This window comes from Heptranchias perlo, chromosome 32 (genome assembly GCF_035084215.1).
Source record: "Heptranchias perlo isolate sHepPer1 chromosome 32, sHepPer1.hap1, whole genome shotgun sequence".
Classification (NCBI taxonomy): Eukaryota; Metazoa; Chordata; class Chondrichthyes; order Hexanchiformes; family Hexanchidae; genus Heptranchias; species Heptranchias perlo.
The window spans coordinates 12,174,665-12,189,714 of NC_090356.1; the positions used below are offsets into that span (position 1 = coordinate 12,174,665).

At 40.4% G+C, this 15,050-nt stretch overlaps 1 protein-coding gene across 3 annotated transcripts in view; it reads left to right on the forward strand.

Annotated features, from left to right (window-relative positions):
• Window positions 1–15,050, forward strand: part of kif1b (kinesin family member 1B) — a 220,179-nt gene that overhangs the window by 173,035 nt on the left and 32,094 nt on the right. For all 3 annotated transcript variants that reach the window (XM_067970370.1, XM_067970371.1, XM_067970375.1), the window contains 10 exons: window positions 612–726; window positions 2,067–2,200; window positions 2,440–2,501; window positions 4,911–5,056; window positions 8,055–8,294; window positions 9,533–9,604; window positions 11,603–11,727; window positions 12,716–12,865; window positions 12,998–13,190; window positions 14,422–14,540. In XM_067970370.1, coding sequence (XP_067826471.1) covers window positions 612–726; window positions 2,067–2,200; window positions 2,440–2,501; window positions 4,911–5,056; window positions 8,055–8,294; window positions 9,533–9,604; window positions 11,603–11,727; window positions 12,716–12,865; window positions 12,998–13,190; window positions 14,422–14,540 — 1,356 coding nt within the window. The remainder of the gene's footprint in view (window positions 1–611; window positions 727–2,066; window positions 2,201–2,439; window positions 2,502–4,910; window positions 5,057–8,054; window positions 8,295–9,532; window positions 9,605–11,602; window positions 11,728–12,715; window positions 12,866–12,997; window positions 13,191–14,421; window positions 14,541–15,050) is intronic.

The following is a 15,050-nucleotide window of genomic DNA, read 5'->3' on the forward strand; positions in this document are numbered from 1 at the left end:
CTACAATTCTCCTCAGCATCCCTGGGCTAGGAGGGTGAATAATTAGTTTCCACTTCTGATCAGTGTCCAGTGTCCCTTGAATAAGTGCATGTATAAAGATGTTGGTCTCAGCTGTGATGCTTCCACAGTCAAATGGCTAATAAATCCTCATGTTCCATACTGTCATGAAGAGCAGCCACTTGGGCATGGTATCGGAGAGTTGCCAGCACCTGTGGGGCTGCACCCCAACGAGAAAAGCCACCTTCAGGAGAGGAAGGGCAAGACGAGCAATCTGGAGGAAAATAAGAATGGATCCAATGTATTGTCGGAAAAATGGAAAAAACTGAAAAATTTATTTTAGTGGTGAAATATACCATAAGAAGGGTCCATGTGTTCAGAAATGCCAGTGCTGAAGGACACTAAGAGCATCTAACTGCAGCTTGTAAAGTGAGTTATGGTTGTCAGTTTGCATTCCAAGGAAATCCCTGTGATACGTTTTTCTCGGGTTAGCTAATTAGAATCTCTCGCAGTGTAAAAGCACACCTAATATTCTCTCTGTTTTGCTCCAGCATATTTCTTCACATATCAAACTGACCATTATTGTTTTATCCTTTTTCTTTCCCCCCCCCCAGAAGTTTTTATCGGTTCGAGGCCGTCTGGGATAGCTCGCTGCACAATTCCCTCCTCCTAAACCGCGTGACTCCATATGGTGAAAGAATCTACATGACCCTTTCTGCGTACCTGGAGGTTTGTCTGTGTAACTGTTTCTAATAAATCAGCAATATTTTCTGATGACCATCAGCCTCATTTAAAGCACGTGAAATGTAAGAAAGATCCAGTATTGTCCTTATGTTGGTTTTCACTCGCAAATGGAAATGAGGTAGTATTTAATGGAATGCATAGATAGCCAACAGCTTCTCTACAATATGCATAAACTAATCAATCACCCATGGTGTTCCACATACAGAGTTGAGACCAAATGAAGCAGGGTTGGTGGCCGGGTGATGGCTAGACCAAGGCTAGCCGATGTGAGATTTTTAATGAGATAGAGATATGTAATATAAAACGTATTTGTATTCTGTCCTCATATTAAAATCGTTTTTTTCTATAATACTTTGATATTATGTAGAATTAAATAGCAAAACTTACTGCAGTTTAAGTAGCAGAGAAGTAGAGTTGTTTGGAACGTGAGTTTCTCTGCAGTTTAAACTGGGAGCTGTGAAACCAAAGCACTGCAGTGCCACCACTGGTGGAAGGGCTTAATTACAGTGTGATAAGTTTACATGGGCAGCTTCCATTATAAATGTGGATGTAGGAATTTATAATAGAAAAGTTGACACAAATTGCGACAAATAGGCGACAACACGAAGTAAGGTTTTGTAGACTAGAAGTGTGCCCAGACATTATTTTTATTATATTGATGTTTCTTCTGAGAAAAGAATTTGCATTGTGCTAGAATGATCAGTTTGATGAACAAAATGAAGCCAAGACACTTTAGCTTTAGAGGAATACAGCGACAGCAGATGTGTGGTTGACTACAGAAAATGTGAACCTAAAAATTTGATCACAAATTGAGTGATGAAAGATCCAGAATAGGTGTCAGGAAAATCAACACCCGTCCAACTTTGCACTTTTCGACACCCCTCACTGGGAGCACATCTTTCTCTGCATTCTCTCTTGAATTTAAACCTCAGTCTCGAGGTAAAATGACATCGCCATGTTCTAATGCACAGTGTCCCTTTTTGCTTTGTTGATGACACAGCAACCCATGAATCATGTGTAGTGGCCAGTAGGAAAAGCAATTCTGCTATTAAATAGAGATTACAACATTGCTAATCACTAATTGCCTCAGTGGGGAGTTTTGAGATGAGCTCAGGTCGCAACCTGATCCAGCAACTGCCTTGCTCATGTTCTTTGCTTACCACCAGAGAATGTCAGCTTCAGCATCTAGCATTCACATTGCTAAGTTTTTTTTTTATAAATATGTATATATTGTAGCAAATGATGTCAATTTGCTAACGTTATAAATTTTTAGTTGTGCACTTTAACTCTTGATTTAATTTGTTCTGCATTCTTCGGTCTTTCAGCTTGACCATTGCATTCAGCCTGCAGTGATCACCAAGGACATCTGTATGGTCTTCTACTCCCGGGATGCCAAGATCTCGCCTCCACGATCCCTGCGTAATCTGTTTGGCAGTGGCTATTCAAAGTCACCTGACTGGTACTTAAGCCTTTCAAAATCAAATAAGGGAAGATGCATAATGGGCTTTATACCAATATTAAAATAGATTGGGAGAATAGGTTTACTTTAGACCCGTCACATGATTTTTCCACATACGTGCTATAAACTGATGCTTTTTATAGAATGACTTGTGGTTGCAAATGTAATACTTTGTGAATGGTGAAGGATGAATTTTTGATGAGGACAAAAAATAGAAGCTGATTTTGGTTTTGTTTCAGTAACCGAATAAGTGGGATCTATGAGCTCAGTTTGTGCAAAATGGCAGACACAGGAAGCCCTGGTAAGTACAAGATTCAGATGATCTGGTATCGGTTTCTTACACTATCCATCCTACTTTTGTTTAGCACATGATTATACACGTGTGTGCACACAAACTCTTCAGCAGGCGCCTCTGCATAACTGATCATGTTTTTTTATGTTCATTCTTGGGATGTGGGTGGCGTTGGCATGGCTGGCATTTTTTTTTGGCCATCCCTAGTTGCCCTGAGATGGTGGTGGTGGGCCGCCTTGTACCTCTGCAGTCCGTGTGGTGAATCAGTTGGATTTTATGACCGTTTGACAGCTTCATGGTCACATTTACTAATGCCAGCTTTTTATTTCCAGATCTTTTAAACTGAATTCAAACTCTTAAACTGCCATGGTGGGATTTGCATGCACATTCTCTGAATTATAATATAACCACTGTGCAGTGAATGGGTGTGCTGGTTCAGTCAATGTGCCCATTTGTACAAGATTTTGTTTAAAATGTTACTGAAATTAAACAATTTAAAAATGCTACAGTTTCCACACGACCCTGTGTCAAAGCCTGTTGAGATATGAACCCACTGTTCATCGGGTGTCTAGACTTGGGTCATTCCTATAATTCTTGATTTCCATCACGCTATCAGGATATAAAGGTCAATATATTCTGTGATTACAGAACAAAAGCTCACACACAGATTCTTACTGTTTTGAATCTAATTAGTTCAATGTCACTGTCTCAAATCTACCACAGCACCAAAAGAAGCAGGACTAGATGTACCAAAACAATATCTATTGCACTCCTTTTCTGTTGTTACAATATGTGTCTTTTCACATTTTATTATTAAAAATCTGGAAAGGTTTTCTGTGCGTTTGTAGTTGAAATAAAATGCAGCAAATACGCAAGACCCCTAGAATGACTTAATTTGCATAGTTTTGCAATCAGTGCTTGTTTTTATTTGGTGATCTTTGACCCGCTCTCTTCTAACATCCATAGGTTAAGTATCGTATTGCAGAACAGCATGTTGTGGGAAAAAAATAGGTTAATATGATCTCTTTTGAAATATATTTTCAGGAAGTATTATTGTTCTTCAGATATTCACAGAAGATTAACTTTCAATGATCATGATGTAAAGTCTGAGTGTTTTCTCATTACAATTTCTTGGAAATGTCATCTTATTGTGACGTACTATTGATTTCTGAGGAGAGGGTCCCCTCCAGGGCTTTGGAATTATTTGGTTTATTGGTTTCTATTTATATTTTCTTTCCGTCCTCTACTTTTTTTGAAGATTAATATGCATCATTTCCCAGCCAAGAGGTTGGGCACAACATGTGCTCCATGCCACCTCTGAGCAGCTTCTCGGACATGAACAAGAATGAGCCAGAGTGGATGCAAAACACTTACTGTCGTTGGCCTCCTGGGAAGATGCTGGTGACTATTAAACTGTATCCCTACCATACCTCACTGGCTATTGGGGGCAATGGGCTGTAAGGGGAGTAAGTTGGAAGGATAACTGCATTTGAAATATGGAATTTATACCATAAATTATGACTGAAATTATTTTTGAAATCTTTAAATTTTTTATGCAGGTGACATAATTACATCACTGAAGTCTTTCTCCCCCGTTGGCAGAACCAGTCCACAATCTGCATCAGTATAGTCCCTGTCTAACATTTCAATTTGTTTTGTCACTTTAATTACCTAATATATGAACAGAATACATAAGCTGTGATTAATATTTAATATCCTACTTGGGCACGGTTATCCTGAGTTGTCAAGTCACCCTATTCATGAGATATAAATTGTATCCCACAGCTGGTTATTATGTATTTATGTAAAAGTGACATTTTTATGAATAGAGATGACTTTAGTGCTTAATTGGCATTTATTATTTTTGCATTTAATGCATTGATATTTTTTAGCTTGGCTAACTTTTTAAAATTCTTCCAGTCACTTGTATATGTCCTGCAAACTGAACTTGGATCCTACTTCAGCTTGACCTTGAGCCCATATTAATCTTCCATCAGTGGTGACATTAAAGGACATTGCAGCAGTCTGAAATTTGGAGACTGGTTTTTGTACAAATCATGATTACAATACACAAAGATAACATGCTTATGACATTAGAATGACTGTGTTTCTTGTGCATATTTCTATAGAGATATCTCCGTGTCCTTTATTTCACTCTATATATTTCTGGCTTTACTTATGAAAATGAAAGGCAGAGAGTGTAGAGTGGGTTTCCCATGTAACTATAATCTGAGTTACAGATATAACCGTGCCACATGGATTGCAGAAGTATAATCAGGAAGCACCATTGGAGAACTAATTTCCAATTTGAGATTTCCATGTCTGTGTTAGGTGAAAATATACTTATAACAATAGCAGTAATATTAACATAACCTGGACAGCTTAATGTGGGTGGAGTAATACTTTGTTCTGCTTTAGGAATGCAAAGGAGACGAAGAAAAATTTTAGACACCTCGGTTGCCTACGTACGAGGAGAGGAGAATCTAGCAGGATGGAGACCCCGTGGGGACAGCCTTATTCTGGAGCACCAATGGGAACTGGAAAAATTGGATCTACTGCATGAGGTAAATGGAGTGCAGAACAGATTCATTGGCTTCTTGTACCAAAGCATCTTATGTTTTGGGGTTCTTGTAGTTCAGAAGAGTGACCAGGAAGGGTACACGTTTTTCCCACTCCACAGATTCAGCTCACAATCCCTACTTTGGAGTTGTATACTCTTCTTTGGTATGTTATATATTACTGCTTTCAAAATATTTATTATGTGTATATAATATGTTTACACACACAATATATATTTTGAAAGCAGTATTATCGAGTGTGTGTGTGTGTGTGTATAATAAACGCATGCACACACACAATAATTGAAAAATTTCAGTTTTGCTCTTTGGTTCAGGTAATATTTCATACATTTCAAAATATTCATTGGCTACATGGAAGCAAATGTTTACTTAAAACAGCCTTTGAAGATGCCATGAACAAATCTAATCAAGTAGATTTGAGATATTTAGGTCAAAATTCTGTGGACGCTAAATTGGGCCGTGTAACGCCCGTTGTTTCGGCGCTACATGACCTCGCCGACATCCAAGATGGTGTCTTGGATGCGCACGCACGTTTCCTGCATGACATGCGCCAGCCGCCATCTTGGTATAGGAGTTAGCGGAGGCGTCGATAACAAACGCTGGAATCATGTAAAGTAGGGAGAAAATGGCTTCGATCAGTGTGCAACGCTGATTTAAAGTGATAAGTCCCAAAATGGTGTCTAACGCTCAGCTCAACTCAACGCACAGTCTTAACCCCGACCATCTGAAAGTCTCTTAGAGTGCCTGGAGGACCCCCCCACCAGTGCTATTTAAAGGGACCATGTAGGATTTACAGGTTAGTGGCTGGATTGTTGCTTCTGGCTGGCGAGACATTTATAACTGTTTTTGGAGGTCTCCTAGACTTCAGTACTAGGACACAGGGACATAGCCTAAAATTTAGAGCCAGGACGTGCAGGAGTGAAGTTTGGAAATGCTTCTACACGCAAAGGGTGGGAGACGTTTGTAACGCTCTTCTGCAGACGGCAGTTGATGCTAGCTCACTTGTGAATGTTAAATCTGAGATTGATAGATTTCTATGAACCAAGGGTATTAAGGGATATGGGGCTCAGACGGGTATATGGAGTTAGGTCACAGGTCCACTATGATCTGATTGAATGGCCGAACAGGCTCGACAGGCTAAATGCCACTGCCGCTTGCTGCCTCCTGATAGGTGCCACCTTCTCCTACAAGAAAGCGGGACGTGTGTCTGGGTGATGTGCCTGCCATGGTTGAATAGCTGCCAGTGTGTGTGGCCTGTGAGTTGTGGGTGGGCGGCTTGAAACAGTGGTAATGTGTAAGGGTGAGAGGAAGCATCTGATTGGAAGAGTTGAGTACTGATGGAAAGAGTTTATTGGTATGTGGGTGATGGGTGCAGTTGGTAGGAGACGCCACTTGACAGTTGATCTCACTCACCTTGACCACTCATGTCAAAGCATTGAACTTCTTCCTGCACTGCATCCATGTTCATGATGCTGTGTGCCTGACATTGACTTCGTCCCCCGCTGCCTTCCACTGCCTTTTGAGTATATGTCTGGAGGGCCTCTTGCACCCCCCCCCCCCCCCCCGCCCGTGCAGATATGGGATGTCCCTCCTTCTGTCCACCTCTTGCACCCAAGGTGTCTCTTGCATCAGCAGAGAACCTTGGTGCACGCACTCTCGCAGGCCTGGTACCAACTCAGATCGGCAGATTGGTGAGGTCTGGCGTGCAGATAGGAGGATGTGGGATTTAGTAGTGCGCAACCTTTATTCAATGTTTTAATGTAACTCATCAGTGTGTAAACATAGGGGTGGGACCTGCATCTGTGTTTTACGTGTGTGATGTCTGATCTCCGTTCAGACTCCGTGCAGACAGTGGACTGTTATTTTCAGCAAATAACAGGTACCAGCTACCTTTAAGAGATTTCTAAGAAACATCCTCCCTTTAAGAGATTGTGTTCCCTCTGGTGGTGGAAAGTGCAAATTGCATTGATTCCACACGCAAGGCCTCGAAAGGAAGGCTGATTGCAGGTTAGCCCTTGGGTGGGTCGAAACTTGGGTCCTGCCTGTGCAGGGGCCGTTGGGCCCGGGGTAATAGCGCATCACGCTACCTGCGTCCAAAAACGGCCCCTATCGAATTTATCCCCCTGAATTTTTTCACAAAATGTCTATTTTATGAAGTCTCTTTGCCAGTGGTCGAAATGCATGAACAAAATGAATTGCGTTCTTCATAACAGCATTTAAAACTGCCTCAGCCAGTGTAGTAGACTCTCACCAGGAATCTTCTCCACGTGAGAACGCCAGTCAATGCTGTCACTTCCTCTTTCCCTGCAGCAAAAAAACAGTGAAGGCGAAAAAATCTGATTCACTCCCTGTATTTGGCCTATAGTCCTCCTTTGTTCGATTTGAAACACTTGAGATTAAGCAGCAATTCTAGAGTCCCTATAGTTCTCATTGTATACGATTGGTTTAATGATGCCATTTAACCCCATCACAGTAATGATGCATTTTCATTTGGAGTACATGGTATGAGGAAGTTTGGGATTTGTCATCCTAGCTTTGACTATGGAAATATTTAATGAATCACATTAGTGATTATTATTGTAGCAAGTTACATAGATGCTTTCCCTACTTCTGGATTAATAGTCATTGAGGTGATTTCCACTTGTTCCCGATTATGTTGAACTGTACTATTAAAATTTAGTTTTGGTAAAAGCCATGTACTCGAGGTGAGATTGTACATATCCACTGAAGGATGATCTATGATGGAAGGAAACTTGGAAAAATGGAGAGGGAATGGAGAAATCCTATAAACTGAAACCATGAATGTAAAGGAATTTTTGGTGGGTTTAAAGTATTGTCCTTTACTAAGACCCGCAAGCTAGATACAAACCATGAGAATCCAGTGACTGATTAACACACATGTTTTGTGGCTCTCAAAGTTATATATCTGTACTTTGAACATTTTCATATGCTTAGCAAAATAACCTAGTGTATATTTATTAAGGTTGAGAGGACACGCCACCTCCTGCTGCTGCGCGAGAAGCTGAGTGAAACGTCTCCGAAATCTCTCTCTGATTCCATCTCCCCGAGTATGAGCAGTGGTACACTCAGCACCTCAACTAGCATCTCCTCACAGATATCTACCACAACATTCGAGAGCGCTGTTACCCCCAGTGAAAGCAGTGGATACGACTCATCAGACATTCAGAGTCTCGTGGACCGAGAGAAAGAACTGGCAACCAAGGTACAGGCTGTAGAATCATTCAAGGTGGGGCTTTTTTGCAGTGATCAAAAAATGCATGGGCTGTGCTTTGTGCTGGTTCAAATAAAACTGGTATTAAATTTTTAGCATTTTTACTCCAGTTTAGTGTTTCAATAAAATTTTGGCAAAAATTGTTATTTCGTCCTGAGAACAGACTTGGAACTTTGGTTTTGTGGCAGTTACTTTCGGAAGAATTCTTTTTTTGTCTCCTGTTCTTTGTTTTTGAGCTTTGAAATAATCGAATGGCCTCTTGCATGTCCTCGTGCCGTGGGTAACCATTTGTTTCTGATGCTGTGCGATGAAATGACAGCATTTCACTAATTTGCATGGTGATGCTGTTGATTTCTCTCCACACACACACACACACACACACACACACACACACACGCGCCCAGAATCCAGTTGTGCAAAATCATGGTCATAGTTCCTCATGCAACACGCTCCTAATCTTGCCTTATTATTTGAAGGGAAGCATCGGGCAGAGGCCCACCCATATCCTCAGGTAGAAAATTGGAGAGAAAATCAACCTGGTAACTCTGGCTTATCTCTCTGTAGCTACTTAAGGTTACTAATGGCAGAGTCCTGAGAGCAGGTTATTCATTCACTGTGTGTGAATTGGAAAGCAATTGGTAAAGAAATGTTTTTTGTGTAAAAGCACTAAAATTTGCTTAATTGCAAAATTAGAGCCATGTAGCAAAGTGGAACAATTAGTGACACACTTATGTTCAGACAGCTTGTGAATATATATTATTTTTGTATATAAAATAAAAATCAGGCTCTGTGTGTTTGTCTTTTAATTCTGTGGAGAACCAGCCAAGTCATAGCTGCTGTTGCCTGAAATGTCCAGTCAACAGGATACGTTACCTGTTCTCCTTTATTATGATGTGTTTTTCTGCAAATTATAGAATTTTACAGCTCACAAGGAGGCCATTCGGCCCATCATGCCTGCTTTAGCTCTTTGAAAGAGCTATCTAATTAGTCCCACTCTCCTGCTCTATCCCTGCAAATTTCTCCTTTTCAAGTATATATCCAATTTCCTTTTAAAAGTTACTATTGAATCTGCTTCCACCACCCTGATACCAATTTAGTTTCTCAGTTACAAATATTTCTTGATGCTTTTTTTTCTTTTGTCAAATGTTCCTTATGCAATTACCAATCTCTCTGGTCTGTTTCATGCCTGGTTGTCATGTCCTTAATGTGCATTAAACTTTTTGTTTCAGTGCCTGCGACTTCTAATGCACACCTTCAATAAAGAACTGAACCAAGTCTGCAATAGCATCAGTGACAGTAAGGTAAACACAAGTTCTCACTACAAAAAATTGCTTTTACACAAAAGACAGCCTGAAGATGATGCAGAGCAGCATGTTACAAGTTGGTAGACCATAGATATATACACCCGATTTCCCAGTGCTGTGTCACTGGGGCAGGTCCCAAGTGAAGGCCGGGGAACTCGACTGCTCTTTTCCCCCCCAAGAGGTGTACGTCCTAAAAAATGACCTGAGAAGAAATGGCAATGCGGTGTAAATGGTTTGCTAGTCTACCAGCCTAGGAATGGTATGTAGCAAGACAGGATAAATTCAAAATAACTAACAACAAAAAACATTTTTTAAGCCTTAGAATAAGATGGTTCATTGTGCTAACCTCCACTTTCCATTCACCTAATTGAGAAGAGATATGTTTAATATTTCTGCTTCTGATATTTTCCATGCAAATTCGAGAAATACTACATATGTGATCAGGTATCTCATCACAAGCTGTGGAAGGTTTTAAATTACCTTTGCTTTACTTCATATTTTTTACGTTTAGATAATTTTGTCCTTAAGAGTCCCTGCAGCATGCACTATTTCCTAACGAGGACAGATAGGGAATCGGATTCCTGGTGTCTGTGAATTTGTTCCTTGAAATGGTTGCTAGAAGTTGTACCAGGAGTGGCGAGGGGTGACTGACAGAATTCCCTGACCTCTGCCTGCCCCCTCTCTCATTACCTGGCTGAGATTGGGAGCTTGCTGTCTGGGGAATTGTGGCAGGATACAGCCGTCTTTGTCTCTGAATGGTAATGATTGCCATTTTTTTCTTTTGTGATTAAAAGTTATATGGAAGTTAATATATCGGCCATGTGAGCATGTCACCAGCATGCTAAAGTTACGTAGGTTAGCGTTTTAAATGGATAGTCCATTTTTGTAATTGTCCATTCAAGTATTCAGAGGAAATTACAATACTCCAGAGGTTTTCAAACTTTCTTGTGTGCAGGTCTCCTGCAAATATTGACACATTTCAAGGGATCCAGTGATTTTAAATTACAAAAGAAAATGCCTCAAAAGAAAACAGTGCTATCATTGCAGAAAATATATTTTATTAGTACACAGAAATGGAAAAAACTTGCTGGTAAGTTGACAGATAGGAAAAAATACTACAGAAATCTAATGTCGGACAGAAATCTGACTTAACAGACCCCGTAAGGTGCAGGAATCAGAGTTTGAAATCTGTGCTCTGTCCGACAATACTGTGCAGGATTTTTTTTTACATTCCCATAGTCTGAGTAACACTTTCTACTTTTAGATCTCATTTTCTTCCGATGACCTTTCAAAAGTTGTGGACAGCAGCCATTTTTTTTTAAAAAAAGATAACCACCACCTTAAGTAGAATATCTTTATCGTTGAATAGCCTTTGGACGTCTCCTGAAATAGAACTGATCTGTTAAATAAACTGTGTCTCATTTGGTAAACCAGCCTAGGCTGTATTATATTGTAATCCATTGGCAAATACATCTCACAGATGTATCACAGTTCAGGACTCTTGGCACATCCGTCATTGAGGAATATTAGTTTACAGACGAGATGTTACTTTTCAAGAATATTCTTTGGTCGTAGAGGGAAAAAAGCACCGGCATTTTGAGGATTGTAGATTTGGACCATTTCGCAGACTTAATCGTAGAATCCTACAGCGCAGGAGGCCATTCGGCCCATCGTGCCTGTGCCGGCTCTTTGAAAGAGCTATTTATTAGTCTCGCTCCCCTGCTTTTTCCCCATAGCCTTGCAAATTTTCCCCTTCAAATATATATCGAATTCCCTTTTGAAATACTGGTACTTTTCTAGATCAGAAAAGACCATCATCTCTTGAAATGCTAATCCTCTTGAAATGGCTGGGCCCTGTTTTTAACCACCAAAATACATTTTTGACATTTTAAATTATTTCAGGGTAGGTCAAAATGAGAACGATCTTGTATAAAGGTATTTGAGACGTTGAAAACTGCAAAGATATGGGTTAGCAAAAAATGTTTTGTGTTTCAGCTTTCAGATGTAAACTCTCCAATTGGTCGCGACGCTTCAGTGTCCAGTTTCAGCAGCACCACGCTCACTCCTTCTTCCACCTGCCCGTCACTCGCAGAGTCCAGGTGTAACTCGGTTGATCAGAAGTAAGTCTAAAACAAAAAATTAATACTTTTAGTTTTTGTGCCTATCAAACTGAGGGTTCCTAGCACTGAAGAATAGAATATTTTCCTCACTTTCTTCAGCATCTAGCATCCCTGGTATCATCCTGCTAAACCTCCTCTGTACCCCCTCCAAGGCCTTGACATCCTTCCTAAAGTGTGGTGCACAGAATTGGACACAATACTCCAGCTGAGGCCGAACCAGTGATTTGTAAAGGTTTTGCATGACTTCCTTGTCTTTGTATTCATTGCCCCTATTTACAAAGCCAAGTATCCCATACGCTTTCTTGACCGCCTTATCAACTTGTCCTGCCACCTTCAAAGATTTGTGAATATGCACCCCCAGGTCCCTCTGCATTGCACTCCCCTCAACATAGTACCATTTAGATTCTACTGCCTCTCCATGTTATTCCTCCCAAAGTGCATCACTTCACACTTATCAGCCATGTGTCTACCCGTTTCACCAGTCTGTCCATGTCCCCCTGAAGTCTGCTACTATCCTCCTCACTACTTACTGCGGTACCAAGTTTTGTATCATCTGCAAACTTTGAAATTGTACTCCCTATACCCAAGTCCAGGTCATTTATATATAACAAGAAAATAATTTTATTTTTTTTTTTAAAAAAGAAAAAAAATAGTAATTGGGCCATTCTTTTCTCCAGAGCTTGGATTGATCCTCTACCTCTGTACTTAACTATAATAGAATCTTCAATGGCGAAAACTGTTGTGGGGAAAAAGCACCAAAATCCCTGATACTGTTCTCCAGTATCTCAACACTCATTCTTAGGGGCCCCTTTTGTTTTAATACATCACTTGCTCAGAACATGCCCAAAGAATTTCTTTACTTCTGCATGATTATTTGAAACTCTCTTTGTTGCCCATGTCGTCATTGTAACAATTAAGCCATGTATACATTTTTAGTACGGTATACCTCAGCCCTTCTTTGTAAGATGAGACTGTGTTCACATTGCAGGACTCCTGAGATTAACTCTCGATCTTCTAGTCCATGCATGGAATTTGATGGCTTCCCCATGGTTTCTCGTGTAGAAACTTCATACCTAGCCAGAGCAGGGAAGAATGAATTCCTGAACCTGCTGCCTGACATTGAAGAGATCAGAACTGGGTAAGAACTTCTTGCGAAATCCCTCATTTATTTTCTCTCATCTATTCCAAGCTACAAGCACTTTTTAAATGTTAAAACACCATTTATATTTGACATTTTTACGTGTGTGATTTTTTTTTTCATATGCTGCAGTCCTGTGGTGTCGAAGAAAGGATATCTGCATTTCATGGAACCACAGTCTAACTCCTGGGTGAAACATTATGTTGCTATCCGTCGTCCGTATGTGTTTATCTACAACAGTGACAAGGACCCTGTCGAAAGAGGCATTCTAAATCTGTCCACAGCTCAGGTGGAGTACAGCGAGGATCAGCAAGCAATGCTAACGGTCAGTAAATTGATACACTTCTTATCTGTTTACTTTTCCCCAAGCAAAAACAAATTCATGAAGACATAGTGCATATAGTCACTAAAATTAACTAGCTATACATAGGAATATGTGTTCAACACCAATTCTGTGAGAATACCAGCTGTGGGATTCTGGTATACCTCGCCCTATCTTTAGGCACTCGTGTACTCTGGTAACCTGATGCTGCTCGTGTGTAATTTATACTTGCATGTTCTCGCTTTGAATTGTGTAATTAAATTCTTCAGCTATCTAAGACATTTCAAATAAAACCTTTTTGAATTAAAAACAGTAAATGCCGGAAACACTCCGCAGGTCAGGCAGCATCTGTGGAGAGAGAAACAGAGTTAACATTTCAGGTCGATGACTTTTCGTCAGAACTGGAAGAAGTTAGAGATTTAACTGTTTTTAAGCAAGTACAGAGCCAGGGAAAGAATAAAAGAAAAGGTCTGTGATAGGGTGGAGGGCAGGACTCATGAAATGACAAAAGGAATGATGGTGCAAAGCAAAAGGGGGTGGTAATGGGACAAGTAGAGAAACAAAAGATGGGTCTAGAGGAGCTATAAATGGCAAAAGTAGAACCATAACTAGCACCTGTATGGGAGGCCCGCATCGCAAGCAGCGACTACGGTACACTAAATTGAAAGAAGCACAAGTAAATCGCTGCTTCACCTGGAAGGAGTGTTTGGGGTCCTGGACGGTGGGAAGGGAGGAGATGAAAGGGCAGGTGTTCCATCTCCTGCACTTTGAAGCCTACTTTGATGGCTCAGTTGGTAAAGGCAACATATAATGGGGACGTACATACCAGGAGGTCCCGGGTTCAGTCCCTGGACTGTGCTGAGTTAGTTGATGGTGCTAGTAAGGACAACAGTCCCTGGGCTAGGGAGGTCAAATTCAGCCAGGATTCCTGCTCTTGATTGCTATCCAATGACACCTGCTGGAAAGTGTATTTGTGTGGATGTCAGGTGGGGACAGGATCGGATGGTAGTATTCCCACAGTCAAATATCCTGCTATCATCGTCATGAAGATTGGCTGCTTGGCTGAAGGAACCATATCTTAGCAAAAGTTCAATGCCTTCTGGAGAAAATTGGCAAAGAAAAAACACATTTAATTATTACATGAAGATTAGAATTAGAAAGAAAATAGGAGCCAAAATCTTTTGGTTTGCACAGTTCCAATAAATAACCATTTGTTTATTTTTTCATTGTGCAGACATCTAATACTTTTGCAGTGTGCACAAAACATCGTGGGATACTTCTGCAAGCAAGCAATGACAAAGATATGTATGATTGGTTGTATGCTTTCAATCCATTGCTGGCTGGTTCAATCAGGTAAAATATCAGCTTGCATTTTAATAAAACTTTCTCTCATTCCAGGCAGATAGATCCCTATTCCTGGTCTGAATGCCTTGTACTCTTCCTTGGAATCCCAGAAGATATTTCACCATTACAAGCATAACAAATGTTCAATTTAATTAATTGAGAAACACTGCTTGGGAGGCAATTTCAGACAGAGCCTTTTTAAAAAATCAATCACTACAAGAGCTGTAATTAACTTCAACATCTTTCTGCTTTTTTTCCCCTGTTGGTGGTGATCTTGTTGATGTAATGAGTGGGAACAGTTACCAGGCCTAGTGGTGTGAGAGAACTCAATTAATTTAAACAGTTGAAATGACAATCCCTGGGTTAATTCAAACATAAATGATGTTTGATCAGCTCCCTCATGCTGTAGCCTCTATTTCCTGTTTGTTGCAACTGGAACAAGAAGGAAAAAGATGTTAGAGAATATTTTAAGGGACACTGATCGTGCTTCTCCAGTCTTTAAAATGCAGTATGGTCCTG